The sequence below is a fragment of the Oryx dammah genome, unplaced genomic scaffold (genome assembly GCF_014754425.2).
Source record: "Oryx dammah isolate SB20612 unplaced genomic scaffold, SCBI_Odam_1.1 HiC_scaffold_3, whole genome shotgun sequence".
Classification (NCBI taxonomy): Eukaryota; Metazoa; Chordata; class Mammalia; order Artiodactyla; family Bovidae; genus Oryx; species Oryx dammah.
The window spans coordinates 70710276-70731645 of record NW_024070187.1 but is presented as its reverse complement, the minus strand read 5'-3'; the positions used below and the strand labels follow the sequence as shown (position 1 = coordinate 70731645).

At 34.8% G+C, this 21370-nt stretch overlaps 1 protein-coding gene across 8 annotated transcripts in view; it reads right to left on the bottom strand.

Moving 5' to 3' along the window:
- EXOC1 (exocyst complex component 1) overlaps window positions 1–21370 on the bottom strand; it is a 58043-nt gene that overhangs the window by 6179 nt on the left and 30494 nt on the right. For 4 of the 8 annotated variants that reach the window (XM_040238242.1, XM_040238246.1, XM_040238244.1 and 1 more), the window contains 9 exons: window positions 19279–19384; window positions 15186–15230; window positions 13750–13913; window positions 13075–13182; window positions 11672–11748; window positions 10924–11152; window positions 7184–7367; window positions 3183–3382; window positions 580–774 (listed from right to left, as the gene is read on the bottom strand). In XM_040238242.1, the coding sequence (XP_040094176.1) occupies window positions 580–774; window positions 3183–3382; window positions 7184–7367; window positions 10924–11152; window positions 11672–11748; window positions 13075–13182; window positions 13750–13913; window positions 15186–15230; window positions 19279–19384 (1308 nt within the window). Of the gene's footprint in view, window positions 1–579; window positions 775–3182; window positions 3383–7183; window positions 7368–10923; window positions 11153–11671; window positions 11749–13074; window positions 13183–13749; window positions 13914–15185; window positions 15231–18227; window positions 18255–19278; window positions 19385–21370 lie in introns of all 8 variants that reach the window. The other 4 variants (XM_040238245.1, XM_040238248.1, XM_040238249.1 and 1 more) reach the window with 2 other exon arrangements.

Here is a 21370-nt window from a genome sequence, read left to right as displayed (position 1 = left end):
GACTCTATCATACATTAAGTATGGGATCATGGTTACATTACTTTACCTCTCTAAGCTCTGATTTTCACATGTATAAAATGGCAATGGCAATAATATTAGTACCCACCTACAGAGTAGATGTATTATTTCTGCTTTTCAAATAAGGAAACTGAGGCTCAGAGAGGTTAACTAACTTGCTCCAAACCAGGTAGCTTTACCTGGAGGCAGATTATGAACCCATATCCAGGCTCCTATGCTCAGAGTCACTCCACTGTACCATACACCATTCCATTCCCTTACTACCCTCCAAACTAAAACAAGACAAAAAGTTAATGAAAAACCCATCCCCAAACAAAAGCAAAACAACTTAATGTCTCAAAATGATACAACAGAAATATAAAATACACAGAGATAGCCATATAAACTTGCATAAATATTCCTTTCTTCCTCACAATTTACTAATCTTGTCTGCATTTTATATGGCACTTTCCTCCTGCACTAAAATTAGAAAATGTATAGCATTTCTAGAGGAATATTTTTGGGGAAATAGATATATATAAGGATGTGCAATCTAGGTAGGTTAAAAGAACTAAAGCATACCTGAAGTAAGTTCTCCTCTTCACATAAATGTTTATCAACCTTCTTGTAGAGGTTATCGAGACCTTTTTTCACTTCTTTTCCAGGATACTCTTTAATAACTTTTCGGAGTTCTTGTTTGTTAAACGCAAGTTGATAGCTCACTTCCTCCTCTCTTATACCCTGTGCTACCCGAGCTTCAACACCTTCAAAGAAATGCTTCAAGGAAATGAAAAGAAACAATGGCTAAGAACGGCTCTCATTACCAATTAAAAAAAAAAATCTGATTATAAAATAGTATATATCCACTGTGTAAAAATCAAAGTGTGAAAGTATAAAGGATAAAATAATAATCAGCTACTATCACACTCCTCAGAGATAAGCACTGTCAAAAGACTAGATTTCCCTCTAGTCTTTTGATGTGTATGAAAATGAGATTATAATTTTGTATGCTATATTTTTCATTTAATATTTTATGTTTTTCCCAAAGTATAAATTTAATGGCTGCATCATGTTCCATCCAATGACTATACTATGTTTATTCATTCCTCCAGTATTAAGTATTTAATATTTTTTACCTTTTTTCTTGAAGTTGACAAAATCTATTCATCAAAAACAAAATCTATTATAAATACAGCTATAAGTAACTTTTATACATAGGTATTTACCCACATTATTGATGACTGTCCAGCATAAATTTCTAGGACTATAATTCCTCAGTTGAGGAGTGTAATTGTTAAGTATTCTGAAGATTCTTCATATACACAAACTGCTTCCCAGAAAAGTTCAATCACTTTATATTTCTCTCATATGAGACTATTTTATCTTATCATATTATCATCAGCTATCATAATTAAAAAAAAAATCTCTGTCATTTTGAAAAATGAAAAAAGGGGGCTTTCCTGGCAGTCCAGTGGTTAAGACTCTGCCCTTCAGATGCAGACGGCATGGGTTGGATCCCCAGTGGAGGGATGGGAAGGGGGAACTAAGATTCCACATGCCAAGTGGTGTAGCCAAAAAAAGTAAGAAAGATTTATTTGTCATTTTATTTCAATATTCTTCAGCTAGAAAGGAAGTTTATCTGCTTTTCATATGCTCAGTAAGTACATTCAGAACCCTTACCCATTTATATATTGGGATCTAGTGCTTTTCTGATTGATTTTAAAAAGATCTTTTATATTAAGTATACTGACTGTTGTGCTGTTATATTCTTCTCAGGTTGCCTTTTAAGTGTAATTGGTTTTTTAACATGCATATTGATTGGCAAGTCTTTACTTGAGCACAACACGATTTGATACTGACAAGTCAAATTCCCTCACTACTATTCTCTAAAATTTTCTTAGCCATTATTTATTTATTCTTCATTAAATTATTATATTTTTAATGATAATTTTTTGGACAAATCTGTTCTGGATATTTAAAATTTTTTTCCAACAGACTTTTATTTTTTATTTATTTTTCTACACAGATTTTTAATTGGTTATTTTAACATATAGGAAACAAATTGTCTTTTGATATATATATATCTTGACTCCATTAAAAAACCTATTTTACTTTACCAGATAAAATAATCTCAACATATTATATACAGGTAATTATAACCCTGAGGGCTTCCCAGGTGGAGCAGTCACAAAGACTCCGCCTGCCGATGCAGGAGGCACAAGAGACACGGATTTGATCCCTGGGTTGGTAAGATTCCCTGGAGGAGGAAATGGCAGTCCACTCCAGTATGATTCTTTTTATGTATCTTTATGTTTCGGTCTTACTGCATTGGCTAGAGCTTCTATGACAATGTGAAAGGATTTATTAATGTTTCTGCTTTAAATTTGATTTCAAAGGAAGTTCCTTTATGTTGCAGTTACGTATCATGCAGGCTTTAGGTCTGAGACAGACCCTTTACCCTAAAGGAATATCTGTCTGTTCTTCAGTTTATAAGACACTGGTTCTGCATTTGAATTGCTGACAACAGATAGACAATTTTTATTTGATTCTAATTTCAAGACATAGAAGATGACTAATCACACTGTGGACATAATTTGTTAGAAGGGTCCATTTAAGCTTCTACTATGTTGCAAAGTTCTCTAAAACTACCATTTCTCATGTTTAAAGATCAGATTTGCTCTGGGGAATGACAAGTCAAGAAAGGAAGGATAAAGAAAAGGCAATGAATAAAACAATTTTTTTCATCTTGACAGTTTTCAAAATCTTCATCTGAGCTAGGGATAAAGGTTAGCCATTTATGAGGAAAGAAATGGAAGACTGGTAATAATGGAAAAGGCTAAATCTATGGTTAATCACCCTGCTTTGCTACCTGTCAATTATTATAACTTTTTATTTACTTTCAGTTTCTTCATTTGTAAAACAGGGATAATGCTATCAGACCTCACATCATGGTTTACAAGAATTAAAAGAAATAATGTATATAAAACATCTAGCAGTGAATACGACTGAAGCGACTTAGCAGCAGCAGCAGCAGTGTCTAAGTAGCTTCAGTATCTCAGTCCATCCTTCCTTATCCTCCTGCACCAATGAATGAGCAAACTTAAAAATAAAATGTCTGTTGTGTTACTCACATGTAAACACAGGTTCAAAACCAGGAAAAATATACTGAATGAAAATATGCTTACATTTAGTTTTTCAAGAGGTTGTCCTAAAGAGTATATGACATAAGACTGAAGGTGATCTGTGTATTTTTGTTTGGCTTCTTTTTTTTCAGCTTCTAGACATGAGATTTTCAAACGAGAAAGTGTTGCAAAAATATGGTGGAAGTTTTCCATCATGACTACATCCCTGGGGGTCTTCTGGCTTTCGTTTGCTACTTTCTCCACTAAACAAAAACGGAAAAAAATAACAATGCCCTGGTATGAATATAATGACATTTAGCTATGGAAAAATTATATGATTTTTTTTCATTTATAAGTTTAAGAAGTAAGCACATTTCTGGACTTAATCAAATAAAACATAATGTATTGAAGGATCTACCCAAACCTAAATGAAAAATCATTCTAAAACAGTCATATATATATATGTATAAATTTGGATTCCTATTTCACATCTTTTAGCCAAACACATTTTAAATTGTTCAAGTGCTTAAAATGTTAAAAGCAAATAAATGAATGCAATCATAAGTACTAAGAAAAATAAACCTAGTTAAAGAAATAATTCTGTGATGGTATGAACTTTCTAAGAATGGCCCCAAACTTAGAAGTCATAAAAAGAAAGATGAATAAACTTGACATATAATTTGGAAGCTCTTACACAGTAAAACATACCATAAGCACAACTGATTATATCCTTCTAGGTTAACAAAGGATAACAAGACTGATAATACTGAGAAATACTGGGTATCGAGGCAGATGTGATAGAAACTTTCACCAGACGCTCAAAGGACTAAACAGGTATAATCTTTCTGTGTGGTTATTTGGCAGAAACTCAACAGACACAAAACTTTTGACTCAGTAATTATTTCGAATAATTGATCCTAGGGAAATTATTAGACAATATACAGAAATATATAGAAAACTGGAAACGAACCAAATGCCTGTTAACAGAAGATCTGCTAAGTAAATAATGATAGATGGAACTCTATGTAATCATTAAAAGTGATTATGGTTATCGAGTTGGTGATGCCATCCAGCCATCTCATCCTCTGCCTCCCCTTCTCCTCCTGCCCTCAATCACTCCCAGCATCAGGGTCTTTTCAAATGAGTCAACTCTTCATATGAGGTGGCCAAAGTACTGGAGTTTCAGCTTTAGCATCAGTCCTTCCAATGAACACCCAGGACTGATCTCCTTGAGAATGGACTGGTGGATCTCCTTGCAGTCCAAGGGACTCTCAAGAGTCTTTTCCAACAACACAGTTCAAAAGCATCAATTCTTTGGCACTCAGCTTTCTTCACAGTCCAACTCTCACATCCATACATGACCATTGGAAAAACCAGGGCCTTGACCAGACAGACCTTTGTTGGCAAAGTTATGTCTCTGCTTTTGAATATGCTATCTAGGTTGGTCATAACTTTCCTTCCAAGGAGTAAGCATCTTTTAATTTCATGGCTGCAATCACCATCTGCAGTGATTTTGGAGCCCCCCAAAATAAAGTCTGCCACTGTTTCCCCATCTATTTGCCATGAAGTGATGGGACCAGATGCCATGATCTTCATTTTCTGAATGTTGAGCTTTAAGCCAACTTTTTCACTCTCCTCTTTCACTTTCATCAAAAGGCTCATTAGTTCTTCTTAACTTTCTGACATAAGGGTGATGTCATCTGCATATCTGAGGTTATTGATATTTCTCCTGGCAATCTTGATTCCAGCTTGTGCTTCTTCCAGCCCAGCATTTCTCATGATGTACTCTGCATATAGGTTAAATAAGCAGGGTGACAATATACAGCCTTGACATGCTCTGTTTCCTATTTGGAACCAGTCTGTTGTTTCATGTCCAGTTCTAACTGTTGCTTCCTGACTTGCATATAGGTTTCTCAAGAGGCAGGTCAGGTGGCCTGGTATTCCCATCTCTTTCAGAATTTTCCACAGTTTATTGTGATCCACACAGTCAAAGGCTTTGGCATAGTCAATAAAGCAGAAAGAGATGTTTTTTTTGGAACTCTCTTGCTTTTCTGATGATCCAGCAGATGTTGGCAATTTGATCTCTGGTTCCTCTGCCTTTTCTAAAACCAGCTTGAACTTCAGGAAGCTCACGGTTCACGTATTGCTGAAGCCTGGCTTGGAGAATTTTGAGCATTACTTTACTAGTATGTGAGATGAGTGAAACTGTGTGGTAGTTTGAGCATTCTTTGGCATTGGAATGAAAACTGACCTTTTCCAGTCCTGTGGCCACTGCTGAGTTTTCCAAATTTGTTGGCATATTGAGTGCAGCACTTTCACAGCATCATCTTTCAGGATATGAAATAGCTCAACTGGAATTCCATAACCCCCACTAGCTTTGTTCGGCTTTCGAAGGCCCACTTGACTTCACATTCCAGGATGTCTGGCTTTAGCTGAATGATCACACCATAGTGATTATCTGGGTTGTGAAGATCTTTTTTGTACAGTTCTTCTGTGTATTCTTGCCACCTCTTCTTAATATCTTCTGCTTCTGTTAGGTCCATACCATTTCTGTCCTTTACTGAGCCCATCTTTGCATGAAATGTTCCCTTGGTATCTCTAATTTTCTTGAGGAGATCTCTAGTCTTTCCCATTCTGTTGTTTTCCTCTATTTCTTTGCATTGATCGCTGAAGAAGGCTTTCTTATCTCTCTTTGTTATTCTTTGGAACTCAGCATTCAGATGGACATGAGTTTGAGTAAACTCCGGGAGTTGGTGATGGACAGGGAGGCCTGGCGTGCTGTGATTGATGGGGTTGTAAAGAGTCGGACACGACTGAACTGAACTGAACTGATATTAGTAGAGAAGGAAAGACACTAGAATCATAGAGTCTAGCAGGTTCCAAAACAGTGTGTAAGGTATGATAAAACATTTTTAAATTAGAGAACACACAATATGTGCTTATATACCAGGGAGAGAGATATATTGAAAAGTTTAGACAGGTAAAAATTAAATGTTACCTTTGTATGATGAGATTACAAATTACTTTCTTCTTGATTTTTAAAGTCAGTTTGCTGATTTTGGGGGGTATGTAATGAGCATATACTACTTTACAATCGGACAAAGCAAAGCTACTTTGAATTTTAAAAGAAATATCAACCATATAAACATTCAATCATATAATTTATCATCTTTCCCCTAAATCTGTTTGCACCAAAAATGTATTATCTGTAATTGTTGAGATAATTCTACTTTTGTCATTTTTTTAGCTTTAAAAATTCCTGAATTGATGCAGCCAGATTGTTTATTTCAAATTAAACACACCCACACTTTTTCTGTAACTTAACTGTGTGATGTGACATAGGAAGATGATGAATTATACTATTTTAGTATTAACTGGGGCTTCCCTGGTAGCTCTGCTGGTAAAGAATCGGCCTGCAATGCAGGAGACCCAGATTCAATTACTGGCTCGGGAAGATCCCCTGAAGAAGAGATAGGCTACCCATTCCAGTATTTTTGAGCTTCCCTGGTGGCTCAGATGGTAAAGAATACAACTACAATATGGGAGACCTGAGTTTGATCCCAGGGTTGGGAAGATCCCCTGGCAGACTGAATGGCAACCCATTCCAGTATTCTTGCCTCGAGAATCCCATGGACAGAGGAGCCTGGTGAGCTACAGTCCATGGTGTTGCATAGAGTCGGACATGATTGAGTGACTAAGCACATACATGTACAGACATCACTGTTGATCATCTCAAGAAGACTCTTGCTAAAATGCAAATGTAATCCACAAGGTCATTTTTGTGTTTAGAAAATGAATTTCAATTTTACATAGTGATAGCCCATATGAACCCTAAAATATAAGTAGTTCCTGGTAAATACAAATGGGTTTTACATACTGTTTGTTTTTCAAATTTAATAAATCTTTACTTTCAGAAAACTTAAAAAAGACTATAGACTATGGAAAATAATGAACAGATCTGTCCCCAACTTCTAACTTAATCAGAAATAATGAAAACCAACCAAAATACCAGAAATAAGGAAAACCACCACCAAAAACTTCTTCATAATGTAACAAAAGCTTACCATTAACAAATACTCCTCTGATAAGTTTAGTATATGCTTTATCTAGATCTCCACGACGCTCAGCATTTTTAAAGATTGATTCTGCGAGTCCAGCAAATTCTTCAAATTCAGCAACAAATGGGAGAATTCCTACTTTACTCTTCTTTGAGATCTTTACTTCTTCCATTTGCCTTATTTGGTTACTCTAAAGTTAGGCAGAAAGCAAGGGAGAAAAATAGCTAAGCAACTTAGAAACAACATACAATTAAAAGCAAATATATATACCACAAAGGCATGATGTAATTTAATACCTAGAACATTTTGGACATTTACTAACCAAAGAGTAATACAATATGGATAACTAAGAAAAACTATTTCTAGAGATTAAAAAGTACATATATAATATTTAAGAAACTAAAATCAAGGAAAAAAATCCAAATTATCCAAAACAAAATGCACTCAAAGCTTGTGAACCTCAGATCTTTGTTTAAAGTAAAAACAACCAATGAATACTTCTATCATTTATAAAAGGTAAGTATATAGTGATTGCCCATTTTAGGGCAGAGCAGATACCAGAGCACACACAGGATCTCTCAAGATTACTCCTGGTTGGTGGCTATATAGTCAAGTTGAGAACCACAATCATTTCCAAATCTCAACAGCCTAAAATTTGTTTGGATAGAGAAGTTCTATATTTTGGGGGTATGAGAACAGAGAAGGAGATCAGGTATTTCTACTGTGGATTTGCATTACATAGTTTTCCATGTATCTATTAGTTGTTTACTCTAAATCTGTATAGTAAAGTACTTGTGTAAGATGGATACAAAGTACAAATAGACATACAGACAGAATATAGACACTTTGGTTCAAAATAATCAATTGTGATTCTGTGTACTTCCAGGGGATCTAGTTCTATTCCCAGTAAGAAGTACATTGCCAAAGTGTTGAATCATTTTCAACTCCTACCTAAAATGTCATTATGCTGAGATTTTGGGGATATAACCTGAAAACCATATGACATGTAGAGATTAGAAAAGTAATTGTTCTTTTGTTCAATATGGTATTGGAAGTTCTAGACATAGCAATCAGACAGGAAAAATAAATAAAAGGAATCCAAATTGGACAAATAATTCTAAAACCTGTATGGAAACACAAAAGATTATAATAACCAAAGTAAGCTCAAGAAAGAAGAACAAAATCAGAGGTATTATGCTCCCTGATTTCAAACTATACTACAAAGTTATAGTCATCAAACAATATGGTACTGGTACAAAAACAGACATGTTGAGATCAATGGAACAGAGTACCCAGAAATAAACCCATCCTTATATGTTTAATTAATCTATGACAAAGAAGGCAAGAATATACAATGAGGAAGAGACACCCAAATCATATCATTTTCAAAGGTTAAAGAGTACACAACCACATCACTATAGTGTGAGGAATTCTGAAACGCAAAGTAAATTCAGGTAAGAAATGTACTGGGAAAAAAAAAAAAATGTACTGGAGTGCAGTGTCCAGCTTGGTAGTACTTGATATGTTTCTAATTTTATCTCTAGTTCTTGGTAGGCTAATCTTTTTAGCCCTGTTCCTTGAAGAACACTTTGGGCTTGGCCACCAGATGAAAGTACTAAACTCAGATGCTATCTATTTCACTTTCTGCAGTCGTCTGACATTCATTCTTTGGCTCAATACACACAGAACCATTCACTACTTTTTCAAGGTATGCCTTATGTCCAGATCTTGTCCCAAGTACCAAAACATGTAACACTTACTGAGCACGCACAACTGACTGGACACTGTGAAAAGACTTGAGTTAAAATAAGAAACGTTGATGACAACCAACAGAAGGAACCATCCTTCTCCCTTTAGTGACAAAAGGTAAAGCTTTTAGAAATACATGCAATTTAGGAAAAAACATGACTTTATACCTTTGTCTAGGTAAATTTTACTAAATTTCTTCACTTCCCAGTTTTGAAAGTAACATGAACATTCTTCAGCAAACTATTATTAATTACTACTGTTATTCCCTGGTGACTCAGATGGTAAAGCATCCGCCTACAATGTGGGAAACCCGGGTTCGATCCCTAGGTCAGGATGATCCTCTGGAGAAGGAAATGGCAACCCACTCCAGTACTCTTGCTTGGAAAATCCCATGGATGGAGGAGCGTGATAGGCTACAGCCCATGGGGTCGCAAAGAGTTGGGCATGACTAAGAGACTTCACTTTCACTTTCATTACTGTCATCATCGTCACCATTACAAGTGATCAGTTACAAGCTCTTGTTCTGTACCAGGCAATGTGCTAAGCACTTCACTTGAACCCATGCCTACATCTACCTGATACTATTACATCTTACACTTTTAATAATTACATTCAACTGGATTGAGAGGTATTATATTAAAGTTTCATATAATAGTTTTATTTTACTGAAGAGCAACAAAATCTTCATATTCTAAAAATGTATAGTGTTCTCATGATTAGTGTTCTAGCTATTCTTATTCTATGTCACATGGGACTCATTATCTTAGACTTTAGTAATTCTTTATTTTCCTTTTGGCTATCAGCTTACAATCAGACCTTACAGGTTTATCATCACTTCTGAAGAAAGCTGGGCAGGGAAGAGGATAAGTGGCCAAATTTCATAATATTTCAAATGCCAGTGCAGTCATTTGGTGGGGAAGGAGGGTTAACAAGTCTGTTGAGGTGACTTTTAAGTTTCTACGGATGGCTTTTAAACTTTCAGAAATCAGTAAATATTTTTAAAAAGTATAAAAGATGATGTGGATTTTAATTACCCTTAATATTTTTATTATTCTCTCATTATTCTATGGGCTTCCCTGGTGGCTCAGCCGGTAAAGAATCTGTCTGCAAAGCGAGAGACCTGGGTTCGATCCCTGGGTTGGGAAGATCCCCTGGAGGGAATGGCTACCCACTCCAGTATTCTTACCTGGATAATTCCATGGACAGAGGAGTCTGGCAAGCTCCTGACCATGGGATCACAAAGACTCAAACATGACTGAGTGACTTTCACTCACTCATTATTCTATGGCTATTCAAGCACTGGATTTAACTTAGAGGTTACATAGTAGAATAATTCAGATGATAAATATCTACTTTTACATATTAATACTAAATACATTAATAAAAACGAAACTCTTTTTAGAACCTGGTCCAATCCTGTTCATATCTATAAGCATACCAAAACCTAACAGAAAAAATAAAGTTAATTATTTTTTTCCTATTAGAAGGAGAAAAATGATAACTACCAAAAGTTCTCATAAGAACAATTTATTCTTAAGGTAATATGATTAAAGCTATTAAACTAAAAAAATACTTTAATCAATTAAAATAATCCAAATATTAATTATCCTATTGTAATATGTTAAAAGAAGAAAAACAATAAATTGAAGTTTCAGTTGTTTCATTAAATCTGTGGTCACTAATCAGTCAACTGGGACTTCAGTTACTTAGAGGATCTCAAGTGTAATAACTGCTGCCTCTATGTCAGCTACTTCCGAACTTGCCATGATTCACTGTAGATGGGACTCTACTTGGCACAGCACCATCCAGCTAACCCTGCTCCTGTATATTGCAGCTAATACCTTGCTTCAAGGCTTGGGGGATATGAATAGTAGATCCCCTGGTGGAAAGCTGGAAATATTTTAAATACACATACACACACACACACACACACACATAGATATCTTGAAATGGTTAAGAGTTCTAAGTTATTGGAAAAAAAAACAAAACCAACTTACAATACATTTGTCAAAGTTCCTTTTGACAGTCACCAAAACATTTCCCAATGTAGTACTCAGAAAAGAAGCAGGGTCCACATTTTGTGCAGTCCACACATGATGACTCATTTTGACTAGCATGTAAAGGGAGTTAAAGCTATCAATTTTGTCTCCTAATGCAATCAAGTTGTTCAGTTCTGGCTCAATGCAGCGAAATATTTTAATCATCATTTGGCGGATCATATCCTTCCTGTTCAGAAATACAAAACAGAAAAGTTATTACAAGCTTCAGGTGTATTCACCTATTTAACTTTAATCCCCTCAGTATACACAAATGACTAAAATTTGATATTTCAACTAACACTGTCCAAATAGTTAATTATTCTAGAATGGTTTCCAATATAAACATATTTTTTGAGGTTGCATTTTATCACTCAAAGTAACATTGTCCTTTGTAGAACTGGGTCCTGAAATGTGCTTTGTGATTTCTGAGAAATACACTACAATTCAAATGCTACTTCCTACCAGCAAACATCAAAATTGACTGCATTTGTGCATTTACAAGAGCAAAGAAAAGCCGAACAGCCATAAACAGCACCAATTTTACTTCACTGAGATGTTCCGTAAGACACTGGACACACAGATAGGTGCTCTGAGTGTTGTCGGTTATGGACAGGAATCTGGACTCCTCACTGGGCAGTATTCCTTTCTGCTCAATTGAAAGTTTATTTTTTTTCACAATAAACAACAGATAGTAACAAACACATACTCAGATGAAACGGGCAGTGGTGTGCCAGCATTATGTTGCCGTGACAAAGTTCCTCCATCTGTGTCCTCTGCTTCCGTCTGCAAAAATTATTCAGGTACTTTACATAATAAAAGACTAACAAATTGACTAGTTTAGTTTATATAGCAATAGCCCGCTCGGTCTTAAAATTCTTAGGAGAGAATATATTATGAGAAATAACGATTTTTAAAGGTAGTATTATCAATGCAATTATATAATTTAATATGTTGTTTCAGAATGTTCACGAAAAGCTTTGTTTTTAGATTTTATCCAAGAATGAGAAGTTGTGTTTGTGTGTGAGGACATTTGGCGGGGTGGGGTGGGAGAGAAAGGTAGAGGAGACTCAGAGGGAGTATAGGAATGAGAGGGCAACTTAATAAAAAGCTGAAAACATCTAGGAACATGTTCAAGGGAGAATTTTGAAAATTAAGATCATTCTAATAAAATTAATCATTCTAATAAAACTCAAGCATAAAAAATGCTGTCAGAAGTTCTTACAGAAATGAACAAATTTATTAGCAATACTATCTACAGGAACAAATCCTCTAACCATTTGAAAGACTTAATTTCTCAGTCATTTGAGGACTGTTTGTATATGTTGGTTCTTCATCCTCAATTTTAAAAAAACCATTCGATTTGCATTGTGCTTTTAAGTTCTTTAAAATACTCTAGCAAATGTCTCATTTTATTTTCTTACATTTATGCCACCAGAGAGTCATGTTCAATAGGCATTATTATACCCATTACACAGATGAGGAAAAATAGGGATTAAATAATTAGTTTAAGGTCTCATAGTAAGGGAGCCATAAGAAAGATTGTGATTTGAGGCCTCACCATTTTTTTCTTTCTTGCTTTCACTTATTTTTTAAGACCACAGGGGCTTTTCTGGTGGCTTAGCAGTAAAGAAATCCTCCTGCCAATGCAGGAGCCACAGGTTCAGTTCCTGGGTTGGGAAGATCCCCTGGTGAAGGAACTGGCAAGCCACTCTAGTATTCTTGCCTGGGAAATCCCATGGATAGAGAAACCTGGTGGGCTATAGTCCACGGGGTCGCAAAGAGTCGGACACGACTTAGCGACTAAATTCTATTTTTCTTGATCACTAAAACAATACATTTGCTTTTTTAAAATATTTTTTGCCAAGTAAACTCAGACATTTCCCCCACTCATCAATTTGGAGAACGTTTAGGCCTAAGATAGTCTAGAATATTAGATGAGATGTCCAAACTCTATCTCTTTTTTTATTTCTTATATGATAAAAATTATTTTAAAAATCCTTACAATGTAAATTCTTTCTGTTCTGATACTGAACATTATGACAACATACTGATTAGGCTAACTATGATATAGATCATAAATATGAGCTAATAAATAAATGTCACCCATACCACAGTTCCAGGCATACTCTGATGTTGCTGTAGTTTGAAAAATTTACTTATGAAGTCTTGTTCTGCCAGACACAGGGGCTCCAGTTCACTCAGTACCTGTTCAAAGATCTGAAGAAAACCAAAATGATCCTACAAAGAACTGAACAAAATGCTTAAAAATAACATTCCACATTTAATCACTTTTTTGCAGCAACCAGGGAAGCTTTATCTATAATCTTAATAGAATCCCCCAAACAAATACTTCCAAGATTGACAGGACAATGCAGTATTAATGAGGCATAACAGGGTCAGAACATACCTAAAACAAAACTGACAACAATTATTCACTTGGAATCTGGAAAAAGGAACATAGCAATAAAACTTTTTATTTAAACAATTTAGCTTCATAAAAGTTGTTTCCTCTTTGTAGTCACTCAAATAACTGGATTGACAATGCAAGCTCTTTATGATTTATAACAAATTTTAATAAAGCTGTTATGTCATTTAATTCATGAATCCCATTTCAGTTGCCATTTGATCGGTATTTTGTTTTTTTAGATTCAGAAACGGAAAGTAAGACATGGTTAATTAAAAGAGTCAATAGAGCCCAAATCTTTGAACACAATGAAAGCAATAACAAACTGGTGCTAGAAAACTGACAGTAATGTTTAAGAAACACGTGTTATTTTATTTTACCTTATCAAATTTGGTTCTGTCCGCGACATCAAGATCAGAGGCCGACATGTTTCCCATATCCAACAAGGAAGATGACTGAGATCTGCGATTCCCTGAACTCTGAACACTGAGTTTATTTAGACTAGAAGTAGATCCAGTTAATTTCCCAGAACTTCCATGAAGACCTAAGAAATGATAAAACTTTAAAAGTTGTGACCTTCATGAATAAAAGATCCATGGCATAAATCAGGGCTCTTTTCTACTGTCCTGGTCTTCTGGGGCTCATATCAGTTAGGGCACAACTCTATCATATGAAAAAGATGTACAGTCTTTCTCTTTCATTAAGATTTGTATTCTACTTCTGAGCATATGTAATGATAGGTGAAACTATACAGAATCACAGAATAAGATTGAAAGGGATCTTCAAGATCACACTGTGCCCTGCCCAGTCTCATCACAGTTGCCTGATGATTTTTCTAAAGTAGATGAAGATTTATTTTCTACTCAGAAGACACGACTATGGATGAAAGTCACTGACCCTCTAGAATACTAGCTAACATGATGATTGTATTTCTAGAAAAAAACTGCCATATTCCAATATTATTTGCCTCTACATTAAATCAACACATTAGGCTGAACCATATGAAACTACCAACACTCAATTATTCTTGCCCTACTAAAAATGTCAATTACATATGACTCAATACATTCTTGAACTCAGACACTCTTGTTTTTTCAGCAAGTAAACTGATTAAAGTTCTTTTAAAAACTAAACAAAATGAAAAGAGAAAAAAAAACCCTGAATATTTGTTGTATTAAAAATACAACTAAAATATAACACATACATTATTAACTATATTAATATGGGACATCTGAGTTTAGGTATAAACACAGGTATCTATCATAGCCATGAGGAAAAATGAGAACAATATGTCTGGACAATATCCTACATACATCAAATAATTAAAGGATTCTATTTTTACAAGAAAATGTGATTTTTTATTCAGAATTAAATTTAAACAGTAAAGCATTTTTATTCTTCTTGACTATTTCTTAGCTAACCTGTATTATTCGCTGATGGTCAGAAGGGACAAATAATAAAATAAGTAATAAAAAATATGATATATAGTTAGCTAGAGACAAACTTTGGTTTCATTATGCAAAATCTGACCACACATACAGGAAATTTTATAGTTTCTAAACACAGCCTGAAAAAAAAGTATAATGGTTAAGACTTTTTATAAATTTCTGACTACCCACCATACATGTTTAACCATATTACATATTTCTTGGATGTAGTCATACCACTTCCCTTCTGTTGGTTTTCTTTCATCAATGCCTGGCAACCCAGAGCAATCAATATTTCTGGTGTAACTTTTTTCAAGATAAATAACTAATTTCTAGACATTAAACAAACATGCATTGAGAATACCTACTAATACACTAGGCATACTCACTCTCTGTTTCCTGTTTGACAGCACTTTCTTTTCGAGGCAGTGTAGCTGTGATGTATTAGGTTGCAAGCATCAAAGACAAAGACAAGTTAATAAACTGCAATTTGCACAAACCATGCACAAGAGGAAGTTAAAGCTCTAGTTTAAAAGACACATGCAAAGAACCATGAGCATCAAGTAACGAGAGATGCAATGTATGTTTAGTTGGTCAGCTACTGCTTGAGAAATTACATGAGAGAAAAGACTTTACTAGTCTTTTAATGTACTATTTTATGCCAATATTCAGGTAAAAATATCTACATTTGTAAACCTCCCCCACACTTTTAAATGATGTTTTAAGTCTCCTAAGCTGATGTACTTAAATTTAAAGACTATATTTGCAAGTTCTGATTTCTGAAGAAAACAGAGTTCAAGTAAATAATTTAATACAGTGAAAATTTAATAGAATGAAGTTGCACATTTAAACATTAAATGCATTAAGAATCCTGTATTCACTGAAAGCTCTTGGAAGGAATCTCCACTGTACTAAATAATTTTATACTCTCTCTGATAAAAAATTATGAGGGGTTTTAAAACCATTTTAGAATAATAAACTAAACTATTTAGTAACTTAACAGGCTCTGTGAATACTGAGAATAAAACATATGTATCAAAATACTAATTATTGGGAGATGGGTAGGTAGAAGGGTAAAGCTGAGGGAAGAGGTCTAATTGGGAACTGGAGCTCTTTCAGGGTCATCTGGTATTTCCTTTATCTAAAACCTCTCTTTAGTATTTGTTAGATCAATTGTAGAGATTGTCTTGTGAAACATTCTCAACCCAAATGAGAAGCTAATTTGACAGGTAAAGAAAGAAATTACAAAATAAAAGAGAAAATTAATGAATATAACTCGAGAAATATTTAAGAAATAGAAAACAAAGTGTCAACTCCTGCCAAACAGGGATAGATAGTGATAGCTGCTATCGCCAGGCAGAAGCTCGAGTATAAACTACTAATTTGCCACAGCAAAAACATGGAAATCTTCCCAGCCTTGTCTGCCTGCAGTTTAAAGGAATACGAAATGCTAAGAGTGGACATTACGGTGCCCAGTAGGGAGGGGTGCGCTGGAGCCACGAGCTGGTCAATCTGAACAGTACCTTCTGGTGGCCTTAAGGTGTCACTCTACCAAGTTCACCAGTTTCAGAGCAAAGCCTAATGCTGCATATATTTTTCTTTAAGTAGTTAATAAATACTACCAGTGCCCTATTTGGGCTCATAAGAAAGTCTGTATTATTTATCAGCAAGAAGTAACAATATTCCGGTAAATTTTAAACATCCTTAAACAATTTCTGCTAGAGTATAAGCATCAAGAGGGTAGGGTCTTTGCTCATTGCTGTATTCTCAGTACTGGGCAGTGCTTATCATATAATAGGTAATTAATAAACATTTACTGAATGAATCTTCCAGTCAGGACTGAATTTAGTCTTGTGTTCAAGACTCCCTTTGGAGTCAACAAGGTTTCTTAATTTGGTGGAGAAACACTGAAAAAAATGTTTTTGGCATATAATTTTTTAAGTTTTGGATTAATAAAGATAAGGAAGTTATTATGTAAATAGGCTCAACTAATACATGTGTGCCTTATCTTAGTAGTAGAAAGAAAAAAATGAGCGATTTAAAAAATTATTACTAAATATCCTTTGCCTGTTTTTTCATTAAGTACACCTGAGGAACACAAAAGAAAAACAAAACAAATAATCTTGGGGGGACAATTCCACACCTCTGAAGATATCAGGGTAAACCTTCTGATCTAAAAAAGGCAAAGACTTTATAAAAACCTTACCACAAAGAAAAAGTAGTTTACTGGCATTTTAACATTATTTTAAATTATCTGAACTAAGTAGATGTTAAAGACTTGAGTAAAGAATGGTTCAAAAAGAGTGAATTCCCCTGAATCTCTACGACTATATTTTGTCTACACAATTTCCTTCTGTAAAATACATTCAATCTGACTTTCTATTCTTATTAGTATCTACAATGCAGCATTTTCAGAGCAAGGAAAAAACAAAACAAATTTAAATTTTATTCATAATTACTTAATTTTGATTCACTGAAAAGTTATCTTCCCCAAATTTTAGGTTTCTCTTTTAATTGTAATTACTATTAAGAACTGATTTAAAAGTAGTTTGAATCCTTGAAAAGGTATCTTTAAAAAGTTTACATTCTACCTATTCAGAACTTCTGAAGTCATTTGTATTTAACTTGAAATTTATTTTTAAAAGTTGACCAACAAGTTACATTTTCAAAGATGAACAAAATAGTTTTTATCCTCTGAATTCTGTTTATTATTTAGTTTTTCTTTTCTTGTAACTGATAACATCAAAGTAATAGAAACTATAATTTTTTGGTTACTCTCCTATTCCTTATTAAGTATAATAGATACATATGAAAGATGTAATTTTAACCCTGTTTTAAAAGTATCTTCTAAACTTGTCTTAGGTTAATTAAAAATTTTTTAACAAGATAATATAAGAACTTCAAGGGATAAGAAAAAAAATCAAGGTTTTAGGTTAATGCAATGATACCATTAAGATACTATTGTACTTGATTTAAATTATATTTCAATTATGTCATTTATCTCAGTGAGAATCTTAGGCTTGATAAATTAATATTATGATAATGGCATTAATAACCTCCCAAGGAGGTAGTTTTAGAAAGATTTCCCTTTTACTGCAGTAACAAGTGATGACAAATATATCAAATGAAAACATTAAACATGTAACTGTATTAATATGTTGTTTACTAAAAAGAAAAATTGATTTAACATATCCATGGTGAAACATTAACAAGGATATAAACACACTGTTTAAGAACAATTAACCTTTAGGATGAGTTAGCATTTCTGTTTCCAAAAGCCTATTGTCCCAATATTTTTATCAGTATCTACCAAAGTGTAATACACAGATTCAAACCATTTAAAAAATCTGAACTAGTATCACCAATATATTAGTGTTGTATTAAAAAAAAAAAAAAAAAAACCACAAACCAGTGAATCACAAAATAATTACCCACTACTAAAGATAGTCTTCTTTGTCCTAAAGAAAAGAATGGAAAGATGAGCTATCAATTTCAATCAGGGCACAGGCTCCTTTCAACAAGTAAATGCTAAACTCATGGTTCTAAAGGGGAACTATGCAGACACAGAGGACACACTGTAGCCGTTTAAGGCCAGGTTTTGACTCCAATAGGCACAGAACTCCATCCAAAAAGAAGTCCAGAGATGGGTACATGCAAGAGCAGAATGTGGCCTCGGCAAATCATTTCCTTGCAACTTGATACTTTCACTGGTTATCCTTTTAAATCAAGTTTTTTGTTTATTTAACATATTTAGAAGCAACAAAAAAGCCTCTTGTTTCAAAAATAACTCTTCAGAAAAATAAAGTATAATTACAGGAGAAATTTTGGTGACATTTTTATAGCCCCTTCACAGGGGAGAAAACACTGAGAAACTTTCTTTTTGATTCAAAATAGCCAGTGAGAAGTAAGAAGCTAGGAATCACTTTTACCTCCCTGTGGAGTGCAATGACTTAAGAGATCACAGACTTGCCTCCAACTGTTATAAAAGGTCTTTTAGGAAATCAGAAACTGAACCTCCAACATGTGTCTCTTAATCTAGCACTTTCTCTACCAATTGCACTTCATTTTCTGGCCAACTGCTTCTTCTATGACTATATACAGTTGTCTCCGGTATCTGTGCAGGGTTGGTTCCAGCACCTGTCGTGGATATCAAAATCCATGGATGCTCAAGTCTCATAGTTGGTCCTCCATATTTATGGGTTCCGCATCTGCGGATATGAGGTGCACTGTACTTTTATTAGACATGACATGTATTTATTGCTGTCAAATTCACATACTGTAGAATTTTAATTAGTAAAAGTAGAGACATGCTTGTTCCATGAAAAACCTATAAATCAAACCAAGGCATTAAATTTATTCTTTTACTAATTCTATTGTATCTCCTTCCACATTGTCTAAAAAGTCTTAAAATTATTTGTCACAAATAAAACAATTTTTAATAGAATAGAAAGAAAATAAGGGGACTGAGGTGCCTAAGCTTACCAAACTTCTTGCTTTCTTTAGTTGTGCCAGTCATCTTGATCTTTGCAACTTCAAAGAAATCTTTAATTTCTCTCTCATAGAGTCGTGATAAATAATCCATGTAATTCTTAAAAGTAAAAACAACACATACTCATTAATAAAACAAATATAACAATTTCCATTTCTCAATCCCCCCATATCCTTTGTGCTTGTTTTGAATTTTGTGGTCTTAAAATATTTGATGCATTTCATAGGACACAAGAAGGCTATTTTCCGTCTTTTAAAAAAACTGAACTGGCATCATAATATTAACAATTTATAAAAAGATGGAGTTGAATAATCACACTCACATTTTCACTTTTATACATTCAATTCAGGTCAATCGCTCAGTCATGTCCGACTCTTTGCAACCCCATGGACTGCAGCACGCCAGGCTTCCCTGTCCATCACCAACTCCCACAGTCTGCTCAAACATGTCCATTGAGTTGGTGACGCCATCCAACCATCTCATCTTCCGTCGTCCCCTTCTCCTCCCGCCTTCAATCTTGCCCAGCATCAGGGTCTTTTCCAATGAGTCACTGATGGTTGCATCAGGTGGCCAAAATATTGGAGTTTCAGTTTTGGCATCAGTCCTTCCAATGAATATTCAGGACTGATTTCATTTAGGATTGACTGGTTGGATCTCCTTGCTGTCCAAGGGACTCTCAAGAGTCTTCTCCAACATCACAGTTCAAAAGCATCAATTCTTTGGTGCTCAGCTTTCTTTATAGTCCAACTCTCACATCCATACATGACTACTGGAAAAACCGTAGCTTTGACTAGATGGACCTTTGTTGGCAAAGTAATGTCTCAGTTTTTTAATATGCTGTCTAGGTTGGTCATAGCTTTTCTCCCAAGGAGCAAATCTCTTTTAATTTCATGGCTGCAGTCACCATCTGCAGTGATTTTGGAGCCTCCCAAAAATAAAGTCTCTCTCTGTTTCTGTTGTCTCCCCATCTATTTGCCATAAAGTAATGGGACTGGATGCCATGATCTTCGTTTTCTGAATGTTGAGTTTTAAGCCAACTTTTTCACTCTCCTCTTTCACTTTCATCAAGAGGCTCTTTAGTTCTTTGCTTTCTGCCATAAGGATGGTGTCATCTGCGTATCTGAGGTTACTGATATTTCTCCCGGCAATCCTGATTCCAGTTTGTGCTTCATCCAGCCCAGCATTTCACATGATGTACTCTGCATATAAGTTAAATAAGCAGGGTGACAATATACAACCTTGACATACTCCTTTCCTGATTTGGAACCAGTCTGTTGTTCCATGTCCAGTTCTAACTGTTGCTTCTTGACCTGCACACAGATTTCTCAGGAGGCAAATAAGGTGGTCTGCTATTCCTATCTCTTGAAGAATTTTCCAGTTTATGGTGATCCACACAGTCAAAGGCTTTGGTGTAGTCAATAAAGCAGCAGTAGATGTTTTTCTGGAACTCTCTTGCTTTTTCAATGATCCAATGGTAATTTACACATTACCTTTCATGTATTTTAAATATAGCTGCATTCACACTATATAGGGTGTTTGGGTCAGCACAATCAGGCTCTTCCAGTGTTATACACTAATGACTGCACAGTATTATGCTCTGTTGATGTTCACAATTTAGTAAACCATCCTCTTAACACAGACTACTTAAGTGGTTTCGATGTTTTGCTGTGATAGACAATGTTACAATAAGCTTTTCATCTCTAATGAACTGCTTCCTTGGAATAATTTCCTAAGGGTAAAATTACAGTGCCAAAGAGTAAGGGAATCTTTTAACTTTTCCTCCATATTGCCATGCTGTTTTAAAAATTATTATACCAATAGACAGTATCAATGACATTGAAGCAGTACACTGAGTTTTACCATACCTTGCCAGCATGGAGCATTAAATTAACCCAAAATAGGTTACTTTCATAAGAATTTAGGGCTTCCCTGGTGGTTCAGAGGTTAAAGCGTCTGCCTGCAATGCGGGACACCCAGGTTCAATCCCTGGGTCAGGAAGATCCCCTGGAGAAGGAAATGGTAACCCACTCCAGTATTCTTGCCTGGAGAATCCCATGGATGGAGAAGCCTGGTAGGCTACAGTCC